General features: G+C 40.4%; 1 protein-coding gene across 1 annotated transcript in view; it reads left to right on the forward strand.

The window, feature by feature from the left end:
- The first annotated feature begins 2,344 nt into the window (after nucleotides 1–2,344).
- Nucleotides 2,345–12,082, forward strand: part of kcnh7 (potassium channel, voltage gated eag related subfamily H, member 7) — a 31,939-nt gene continuing 22,201 nt past the window's right edge. The window contains exons 1-3 of the mRNA XM_068756902.1: nucleotides 2,345–2,420; nucleotides 2,698–2,928; nucleotides 10,484–10,639. Coding sequence (XP_068613003.1) covers nucleotides 2,345–2,420; nucleotides 2,698–2,928; nucleotides 10,484–10,639 — 463 coding nt within the window. The remainder of the gene's footprint in view (nucleotides 2,421–2,697; nucleotides 2,929–10,483; nucleotides 10,640–12,082) is intronic.

Here is a 12,082-nt window from a genome sequence, read left to right on the forward strand (position 1 = left end):
AAAATCAGCAGAATTTTTAACTTCATATGAAAAACTAAACAAACAGCAGAAAAAAACTGGTATGACTTTCTAACATAATTGCTTGTGACTAATGGCCGACCTCTAAAAGGTTCAACTGTAGCTGTGTCGTGAGTAATGGACACAAGCAGCAGATTGACTTAATGCAACTGTGATTCAATAAAATACAGCCGACCAAGCGCTGTGTCCTGCGGGGCTGCGTTTATGGGTACAGGAAGAAGAAACACGGGGAAATTATCGTGCATGGTTTTCCAAAAGAGAGAAAAAAGAGCCCATAAGAGCATACTTATGGGCCAGTTGAAGAAAAAGGCTAAAGATAACATGAGCCAACATGAATAACAATTACAAGCATAGAGCACTTGTGTGATAATATGGCCTTGTCGTTTGATTCATAAACTAGCAACACAATAAATATTAAGTGGTGATTTGTTAAATACACATAAATACTCAGGTCATCTTTATATTCATCACAAGTACTATCCCAAGATGCGATCATGTTTCTGTTTATGCATTCATTCAGTATGTTCATCAGTCTTAATTGGACAGATGGGCGATGACGCTTGAGCTGAAATATAGAAACAGATGTGTCAAGACTGCTACTTCTGTATTATGCATATAGTAAGTAAGTAATCTTTATTTATATAGCACTTTTCACAGACACAAAGTGCTTCACAGGAACCATGAAAGGAACCAAAAAATAAAATTACAGTAAAATACATACAATCAAAGTGTGCTAGTCCTCAAAGGCCTGTCATTCCAGAGATGGGGAGGGGGGGGGGGGGCACTTTAATGGATCTGCCTCCTCTAGTTTAGTCCCGTGTCTGAGGAACCATCAGCAGTGTCCGACCTGAGGACCTCAGACTAGGTGCAAAGTTGTAGAGCTGGATGAGCCTCCATGAAGAGCTCTGATTTTTTTTTATTACAAAATGACGGGGAGCCAATGGAGAGACTTCAAAATCTGAGAGCTGTGGGCTCTCCTGCTGGTGTGGCTCAGAAGCCTCGCTTAACTGGAGACTGTTAAATACTTTAATTGTTGCTGTTTCCTATAATCTTTTCAGATTAGTAGAAATTATATTTATGAAAATTCCATGAAAGTGAACAAAATATCAAGTGATATTTCAGATTTATCGGCAGCTCCCTCAGGAAACAGAACGTTCCTGGAACTACAGGACCACGGACAGCGCTCAGTGAAACTCGCCACAGGCTGCCTTCCCTGTTGTATGTGATCTTAAATCAGCTTGTGGGATTCCCAAGATGAAAAAAATAATAAGAATAATTTAAGTATGGAACTAGTGCCATGAATAAAATTACACCAATCAGTCACAACATGCTAAGCACAGGCCTAAATCTTTGTCAGAGCCAAAAGAGCTGAGCTGATTCCACAATTCCATTGAGGCATGGACTCCACAAAACCTCTGAAGCTGTGCGGTGGTACCTGCTGCAAAGATGTAATAGACGTCAATCATCTTGTCTATAGCCTCTTTATCTGCTACAGGAGAGAGGCGGGGTACACTCCGGACACGTCGCCAGCCTGTCGCGGGGCGTACTTAATCTAGCAGCATCAGTGGATGCATCACAGACACAGGAGTATGCATGAATCATTTAGTCGATGAATCATTCACATTGGTGAAATAGAATTTTACTCGGAAAAACTATCAAACTAATAATGACACCAACGTGAATCTTAGTTGTCCGGGTCGGTTTTCATGGTCAAACTCTCATTGCTTTTATGTGCAATGACATAATGGTAATAATGAGCTGCCAACGTGGAGGCTTGTGGTCCCAGAGTTCTGGCTGGGTCATTGTACTGTTCGAATGCAAAACAGCACATGATCAGCAGACCACTTCCATGGCAGGATTTTAAAACCACCCTACTTAAAGTGTGCAGTCACTGTTTCTCATACAGGACAACATCCCATAGCGCATTACATTTCAAATGAGCGCATATTCCGATGCGCGGGCTCAGTGCGGAAGGCTGAGGTGAAGCGAACTAAGCCCCCTTGGCGCAACGTCACACCCCCTGGCATATCAACACGATCCGCCCCACGCAGCAGCACAGAAGGCGTCAGGAGTGGATCGACCGTCATCGACGCGAAATGCTTTGCGAACCAGAGGCAATCCTCCCCGTATCCGTGCGTTTCGGCGAGGTGCCATTTGCGTGCTCAGGCATACAAGCAGGCTGAAGAACTCCTCCGCGAAGTGGGAAGGTCATTTAAAGTGGGGGGAGAGTGTTCGCGTGGACGATGGTCTGTGGTGAACGAAGCCGCGTCTTTAACTTCGGGATTGATTCATAAAGGCGCTTCTGCGGGATATTCCGCGCGTAATCATGCCTGTAAGAAGAGGTCACGTTGCGCCACAGAACACCTTCCTTGGATTAATTATTCGGAAATTCGAGGGTCAGAGTAAGTGTTTTCTGAATTTTCACACAAAGAGAATGTTTAGATTAAATTGGCATTAATAGGAATATGTGAGTTTATACTGGGCCACAGTTGTTCCATCCCATTTGGATGATAAATGTGTCGTTTTTCATACACGTTTTGCTGGACAAAGTCAGAGACAAAACTATTTCAATGCATATGTACTGAGTTACTATCTGTAAGTAAAACAATGGCACTGCTGAAGGATTTTTATTTCTATTTTTGGTGGGTTGCTTGCACTGACTCGTATCTTTTCATGCAGACCGTAAATTTGTCATAGCCAATGCCAGGGTGGAGAACTGTGCTATCATATACTGCAACGATGGCTTTTGCGAGATGACAGGCTTCTCAAGATCAGACATCATGCAGAAGCCGTGTACCTGTGACTTCCTCCATGGTGACCTGACCAGCAAAGATGCCATCAGCCACGTGTCCCAGGCTGTACTCGGGTCAGAGGAGCGCAAGGTGGAGATCACCTATCACCGCAAGGATGGTGAGTCAGTGTCTTAGAACAGAAGTGGGGCTGTCACAGCATGCCTGTAAGCCAAGAGGGGTTTTTTATTTGATATGTGATTCTCCTTACATTGTCTATCCCATTATGTGATCTGCCACTCTGTCACTGACCAGCAAGAGCAAGTTACAAGATGTGTTTCAGACGTTGCTCTTAACAGAGGGTTGGAATGGAAGTCGTCAGCTCTGAAATGCTAATAAAACACCCCTGTGCAGATAAATATAAATAACTTTGATCCTCTTAATACATAAGAAGGATTATGATTAGATATGTCAAGTGCAAAACAAAAGTCAACATGTTTTTGCATATGATACCCACTTCAAACAAACAAAGTAGAAAAGAGTTGAAGTTGTGTATTTTGATTTGTATTACAGTATATGAATGTTTTGGTTGTATGTCTTATAGAGGAGACAAGTACCGAGGGTATTAAATACACCAGTCACAGGCTTCATGTGAGAACACGCTGAAGACAGTGGAATTATGGTTTTTGGCACATGCCTTATTTCATAACATCATGTGACTGGGTGACATTAAAAAAATCTGGTGACGATGATGCTTCTCAGTGGCATAAATCCCCGGATTGACCACCACCTGCCACGCGTTCACATGGTTTCTCATGGTCAACGGGACATATCTGTGCCAAATCAACCTAAAGCTGTACCCTTATAGAACGACAGAATAAGAACATGCTGTTTTAATGCACCAACACTGCTGTTTGGAGCTCGCATGCTTTACTTAGGGCATGTACAAACCACTGTATATGAGAAGCTGGAAAACAAGAGATGCAACACTTTATTTAATCATAAGGAGCAAGGGTGTTAATTTTTAATTGTGACTTTGCTTTGGTTCTAAGCCATACATGTTTAAACTACCTTCAGCAGCTCTCAACCCCAATGTTTTATTTAGCTTTGTTGCTAATCAGAGAAGCAAAGAGCCAGCTGCTATTTTTTTATATATATATTTATATATATATATATATTTTTTTTTCAAAAACCTGCAAGACAATTGCACAAAACACTCCAGGGTCTGTTTGCAAGAGCATGAACAGCTTGCTTTTAGACAAGCCAGATTTTGTACTTAATTAATTTCCCTGTCCTCTTGCATGCATGTGCTGTACTCCATCACAATATAATAAGCCTTTGTAGTGTTTAGAGTGTAGGAAATAAGAGCTACAGAAACCTTCAAGCATAATCTTTGCTTTCTGTCTCTTTGCAATCGTCCCTGGCGTGCAATGCAGCTTTAAGACACAATTAATACTCCTCAGAGGTATTTACACTGAGCGTGTGTGCTCATGAATAAAGATGTCAAGACTGACAGTGCAGTGACTAGGAATGAGCATATTACATAGTAAATGCATTAAACTGTATGGAGGACACAATCCACACACTTCCAATGTAGGGGGATGAAAGATTCATGGCATCCTTGAGAACAATGGCCTTATTGATTCAAGTCTCTTCAAATGATGTTGATGGGTGGGGAGCAGCTTCATTCAATGTTTCCGCTCTTAACTGGGTTTCTAGCTGTCAGTCCTCATGCCAATTTGCTAATCCTTTATATTAACCTCCCGCATTTGCCATGCACCTTCTTCACAAATCACATGAGCATGTTAAAAAAGAATATAGGATAAAACAGCAAGTTTGTTTCGAGGGGTCGTAATGTGAAAGAGTACCATTTGGTTTTTCTCTTCTGTCCATAACAGCAATGGGCAAACTTAAAAAAAAGGTTGCGATCTGAAGGAGAAACGAACGTGTGACATCAGGACAGGAGCAACAAAGTTTTGACTCTTTTCATGTGCATGCTTCAAAATAAAAAGTAGTGGAACAAAGGGCACCACGGGAGCAGAGGCCTTTAGCAAATGGAGACACTTTGTTTCATTTCTATGTGAACAACCAGGCGATACTGCACTCTGCCTCCAACAATGACACGTAAATGCTTTCCCTTGATGGCTTTGCAAAGCTATCCTGTTCCACAGGGTGTAATAATACTTTGTACCTGAATGAGTGTTAACAAAAGGAAGCCGACACCGTGCAGAGAGCAGTTAAATGGATAATGGCTACGTAACAGCAGTAGCTTAGTGAAACGTGCTGAATGATCTGGGACATGTGGTGTGCATGGGTGTAAGGTTTCATCGGTGACTCCCTGCAGAGGGGACTGAAGGGTCGTGTGCCCTCACTGAGGGTCTGCTGGCAGGGGAACCAGGCAATGCAGAGTGTCTACAGTGCACAAGGTACACTGCAGGACCCTTGGATGACTACTCTCCAAAAGAGCACATCAATGTTTCATCACACTCAGGCCTCAAGTGTCGGAGTAAAAGGTGAAGCGCATGCAAAGCTTCCTTCGTCAGGTTTCATGTGTGAAAGATAAAATCAGCTAGTCTAAGTAAACATAGCAAATTAAAAGAAGAGCCCAGACACTTTCCATCTCAAAGTTATTAGTATCACCTTCATTCATGACAATTTGCATGTTTATTAAATAATGGATTAATGTGGATTTAGAGTATCGGTAGAGGAGAGGAGCAGATAGACCATTAAAGACTATAGGTCTCACTTTTTATTGGATACGACTGTTCATACTTGAGCTATTTTTATCTCAAAGGATCCTGATGGAGCAGGCAATGTCTTCATGCTTATATATTTTTGTTAATCTGCTACTTCAATTCTTACTGTGGATCACAATTTACAATTAAAGTAAATACAATAAACAATCACGAAGTAAAATGTCATGAACAGATAAATGCCAAATTAAATATAGTATGAGTCGTAGTATCTAACTATCCCTGATGGCTGTGGAGATGCTGATTGAAGCTGAAATTGGGCCAGGCTGCCCGGCTTAGAGGAGTTTTACTAAGGCGAGATATGGCCACAAGGCCGAGGGACTCTAAACAAAGGGTTAGCTTGCATGGCCTCTTCCTGCATGCCCCAGTCCTGATTGGCTATGCCCCAGTAACGTTGTGTATTGGCTTAGGCAGAATAGCCTGAACGAGAAACATGTCAGATTTCATTATGCAAGACGTACAACCAGAAAGTATCCGGGGTCGCACTGTTAAAGAGCTGCAGTTGTTGGAGGAAAGATACAAAAGTAAAAATCAGCATAAAGCAAATTGACCTCAATCATGATCTGCAGATTAATGAGACCTGATATCTAAAAATCTAATAGCAGAAATGACTTCTCCTTTTGGAATAAGGAAAATTAATAGATACTACTAAGCATAACTTCTACTAATGTAAACAGCGATGCATCATTAGGAACTCTCACAATTTCACCACAATGTTGTATGACCATTGAATCACCATTGTAACAATGCCCAAAGGATAGCTTCATTAATCAGCAGTGTTTTAATAATTGATGATGGAAATAGAATCGAGAGTGATGGAATTTCCATCATGAAAATAAAGTAAGTCTTAATGCACGTGTAAACATGAACATTTCATGGCCATATGGGAAACACCTTGTCTGAAGGTGAGGGAATTAATGAACACACTGGTGCAAACTGTTTCGCTGCCGATGATGTTAATCATGTCTAGCATCCATGCTTGTACTAGGTCAAGTGTTGCAGAGGAATAGTAGGTTGGAGTCACTTAAAACAGTTGGAACTATGTTTTAAGCGATTACAACTCATATTTGTAAAAATGAAATTGCAAAAAGCATAGCAGCATAATGTTAAATTCAGTGCACAGAATGCAATAGATGGTGGTGACTTGACATTTTTTTATATGTACATAATCTTTGGTGCATACATAATGTTATTGGACACATTGGCTTCATCTACAGACCAATTTAGAATTAATACCTTTTCCATTATGTCTCCCAGAAGCTTATCCTTTGTATTAAAGCCCTGCTCTGCTGCAGTGCAATGAAGTCTCTCCAACACCGTGAGGACTGGATATGCCAGTGACATGTATGAAGTGTGAAGTGGTGCTTTTCAATGTGATGGAGAGCAGCTGGGCCGTATCAGTCAAACTAATAAAGTGAAAATATTGACAAGGAGGAAAACTGATTTAAAACAAAAAAAATCAAATACTACAAGACCTAATTAACCAAAGAGGTACAAAAAGCAAAACCCTCCACTTGTGAATTGTGAAGATACTAGAAAATCATTTGGATGACTTTAGAATACATTGTGATTGATGTTAGCGGGGGGGGGGGGGTGACATTTTACAAACCCAGACGTCTTTGTCCAGAGCCTGTAAAAGACGCTGGCTTTGTGGCTTTGTCTGTCTGTTTTGGTGTGACACCGCAGCTGAGGAGTCGCATCTGCCAAGGCAATTTGTCAGTCAACAGGGGGCGACATCTAAGATGTAGAAAATGGGATCTGTCAAACACGATTCAGTTTTTATTTTATTACCCTCGCCGAAGGGGAGGCGAGGGTATTGCAATTGGGTGCATTTGTCTATTTGTCTGTTTGTCTGTTTGTTTGTCTGTCCGAGCGCATAACTCAAAAACTAGTAACCCAATCGACTTGAAATTTGTACACAAGCAAGGTTCGGTCCGTGGCTCGGTCCTCCCCGAGAATGGCGTTGATCCGGATCTGGATCCAGATTCTAGAAGTATTTTTACCCTCGCCGAAGAGGAGGCGAGGGTATTTCAATTGGGTGCACTTGTCTGTATGTTTGTTTGTCTGTTTGTTTGTCTGTTTGTCTGTCCGAGCGCATAACGCAAAAACTAGTAACCCAATCGACTTGAAATTTTTACACAAGCAAGGTTCTGTCCGTGGCTCGGTCCTCCCCGAGAATGGCGTTGATCCGGATCTGGATCCAAATTCTAGAATTATTTTTACATCTGGAATTGTGCCTGTGCTGTAAACTGTCACTTTAAGAGGGAGGGACACGAATGGCATGATGGGAAAAAGAGTCCAGAAGGAGTCTTGTAGTACGTTCCGGAGCAGCAAGCGAGAGCAGGTTTGGCCCCTCTGATCCCATTTACTGTCTCACAAGATCGAATAGTCTTTTGGAGGCGAGGGTCTGCAATCTCTGATTGTCGTTTTCTAGTTTTATGTATTTTATGGTTGGAATTTAATTATTTGACACGAATTTTAATTGTATCAACTTTAACTGATGTCATTTGGTTTCAGCTCTTATTATAATTCCTCATATACTACATTATTTTGCTCATATAAAATACAATGTTTATTTCTTACAAAGTTTTATTTTGCCTAAATCCTCTTAAATAGCCAAAATGTTCTCACATCATAAACAATTAGTTGAATGAATTACAAAGCATGATGGGATGCTTTGGATATCAATTAGTGCATAAGGTTTATATGAATTAAGGTTCATCATAAATTGGGAGAAAATCAGATCAAAGCTTAGGGTTCACTTTATTTTCCACACCATGATGCCTTCAATGGGCTCTCACCTTTTGTTTGAAGTCACGAATGACACGGAAAGTTGTTGATCACTGCTTGTTCTCTTCATGGGGCTCACCAGGTGAAGAACACTGTGGCCAAATTCATCAGTTTGCTAAATAATCAAGAATATGATGATACACTGTTATTAGAAGAAAGTGGTGCTGCACAGTCTCTGCTGATTTAACAGTGCAGCTGCATCCTTCCATTGATCCATTCTGGTAGAGGTGACATTCAGCAGGGGGCCAGATGAGAGAAGACCCCCCACGGTTTAGCCTTTATGCATGACCATTGTTTCCCCATCTGGTGTGGTATATTCCAGGCCAGAAATATTTCTGCTGAATCTTTGCTGTAGTGCATGGCTCAATATAAAATCCACTCGATCACTGCAGTTATATGCAGCTTCTTATTCTCACCTTTTAAGGTGAGAATTTTTGTTTCTATTTTGTCCTTTTAATTTCATAATTTCTTCAGCTGATAGAACTGAAGCATATGCTTGTGTAGTCTAAACTATTCATTGACAGAACCCTGACTCAATGCTCTGGTTTTTGCTCTATAAATACAACATCTGACTGAAAACTTAGATCTGCTGCACCTGAATATCTGAGCAGTGCAGCAAAGGGGGAATCAACAGAACTCTGGTATGTCTTCCTACACTCAACTCTCATCTGCTGTGCTCTATACTGTACCTTTTCCTTCATTGTGAGAAATGAGCATATTTTCAAAATATTTTTTCCCCCCGTCTTTTATAAAAGGGGCATTGCAGAATTAAGTAAATGATTTCAGGGAAATGCAGGGAAGCGCCTTTTTATGAAAAGGGGATTTTCTAGGGAAAGACTCTAAGCACCACTCTTCTACTTTACAATATATCATAACCACCCATGACACTTGGCAAGAAGCTGTTGAGCACACATCTGATGGTCGTATTATCCACATAAAGCATACACATAGGTTTGTGGATTGCTGTTTATTCCCACTAATTTGCATCATACCGCTGAAAACATTTATTTCTACCTGTATCTCCTTAAACTCTTGTTTTAATGATGTTTTTCATTGGATTCAAATCATATTATTTTTTTGTGAGTGGTGATGAGCCAACATTACTTCTGGGAGTTTTGATCCAGAAGTCCTTCCAACAGAACTCTGGCATGTTTAGGCAGACTGAGCTTGTTATATTTAGTCAGACAGCAAGACTACTGCTAATGATTGCTGCTGGCAGGGTGTCTATGAGCCCTGCAGAGATTAAAATGAACGCTGGTAATATGTGTCCTCTATGAGTAGGAGCAACACAAGCCAGACAGACCAACACGGAGACACAAAGGACAGTCAGGGTTAATCGTTTGAAGGAGTCTGAGGATAAACACAGCTACTGAAAATAATCTAAACCTTTTTACATATCATGAGATACAAATTAGAGTAATTAACAAATAGGTGAAAAACACTTTAGTCCCGTACCCGAATTGTTCAGGTTGATGTGCTACCATGACTGTATAGCAGTGGAAGAGCAGGAACATTTATCGGTGGGCAGTTGAGCCTGCAGGCATCAATTGCTTTCAATAACACAGCAATAAGAAATCTAATAGAGGAAATGGGATATTCTGGCCTCAGTACTAAGTTTAGCTCACATATTGTCTTTTGCTCCACTGCTTCACGCAATCCTCTGTTCCAGTCGATCTTATGAGAACATTGCAAGTTACACGTCTGAATTGCTTTTAATCTGTCCTGTCTGTTCGATCTATTTTTACCAAACTGTGTCGTCTTTACCATAGGTTGGCTCTCGTATCATATTCATTCCACTTCTGCAAGCTTGTAATGTACTAATTATGACAAATATATGTTGTACATCTGTAGGGGCTCAAGCAGGCATGTGACATACTTACTTATGTTATATCAGCTACTTTATTTGTTCTGACATGCAGGGATTAACCTTTGAATTCCATACATTTATTGATTATTCTGATTAATATTATGTTAGCCATTTAAATGTTTTTGTTTAATTAATATTGTTAGTAAAGGTCTCTACGATGACATGTCTGTTTGTGATTGTACGCGGTGAGTCAGTTCTTAATCTTTATTCTGCAGATTAAGGTCAAATAATGAGATTTTATAATACAGTAATCCCTTTAGAAATTATTATTCAGATGGATAACACATGACTTCTTCTTTCTGACACTTTTTCTGTCTCCGTTTCAGGGACTGATTTTCAGTGCAGCACTCACATAATCCCAGTGAAAAATGAAGATGGCGTGGTCATGATGTTTATCTTAAATTTTGATTATGTTGTGGACGAAGAGAGTGACAACTTCACAGAGAAGATAAGCCCAACATCCCCCACAAAATCCGATCAAAGTAAGTATTTTATTATATATATATATATATATACAGTATATATATTTATATTAGTACTTATGCACAACACTTTATCTGTCACACTTGTCATATATTTTAACATTAAATTAAAATTATTATTTTTTGAATTTTAATGGCACCATTTTATATAAAATAATTATTCACCTGTCGCACTAACAAATGTCAGTCTCTTAAATGTATGACTGCAATCTGTGAGGCACTAATTAAGAACTACACATTTTGATTCCTTGGCATGCTCATAGTAACCTCCAATGAATCAATAACTTGTATTAATCTGGACCAGTGCCTAATATTTGGTTGTGGCCTGCTTTAACGTGTTCAATTCTTAACCATTCCATCGGACTTCTGAGGGAGCAGCGTATACATACGGTACATGCACGTACCCTGCTCTCATTTTTTATTTGGATGTGAGTCAGTGGGTGTAAATGTCAATGAGACATTCAAACTCCACTCTGATTGGAAGCACTCAGCATCTCTTCTCTGACCGGAGTTCAGCCATCCACTTCACTCAGCATGAATTCCTCCAAGGCCGCAGCATTCAGCTTGTGCTGCCATTGTGTATGTGCATATTTTAGCATGTTCATACATTCACGTGCGTGTGTGTGTGAGCGTGTATGCGGTTGTGTATTTGAATACGTGCGCAGGGGCCTGTGTCTGTTGCCAGCATTGCTAGTCAGCGCTGATTGCTTGTGACAGTGCAGCAGCAGGGGGATCTGTGGGATGGGCCGGATAAACATATGATGTGACTTTACGTTAGAAAGGCTCTTCCTTGACTACATGCACACATCATAACTAAAACATGGCTTTACTACTGTCATTACCTTTAGATAACACCAATGCATTTGACTGCAATAGACATTATTTCAGGCAATATGTCTTTTGACTTCAATTGGTGTTTAAAACAAATGCCAATAATTTTATTTTTGCTACTGACCAGCTCCACACCACAAATTCTGTATTTCTTCCAGTTGTGTACGACAGATATGTTGATTTACCAGCATTTAGGTCATAATTTACTCTGTCACCCTTACAAATGGGATTCCCTTCACATTGAAGACTCTAACCCTAACCATTTCATTGTCAGAGAAGGAACCTAGACACAATTTATTTTTATAATCATGTTACCTGTAATCACCAGGGAGACCATCTTCAAATTAACTAGCCATTATTTTTGTATCGCTGTCCATAAAAAGTGACTTTTGGGCATTGGGGGTCTAATTATGAGCTGCTGTTGACAGCTGGCAATGAGCCTGCAGGTATCATCGAACACAAGGTTCAGCATGGAAGAGGGTAATCCCTCTGTCCCTGAGCATCCACCGAGAACACACCATTCTGCAACCTCAACATGCCTTCAAGGTCCTAAACCCGAGACCATAGTTACTAATGTTTGAGCAGAGTCTTGCTTAATGCAAAAGCATATGC

This window comes from Brachionichthys hirsutus, unplaced genomic scaffold (genome assembly GCF_040956055.1).
Source record: "Brachionichthys hirsutus isolate HB-005 unplaced genomic scaffold, CSIRO-AGI_Bhir_v1 contig_790, whole genome shotgun sequence".
Lineage (NCBI taxonomy): Eukaryota > Metazoa > Chordata > Actinopteri > Lophiiformes > Brachionichthyidae > Brachionichthys > Brachionichthys hirsutus.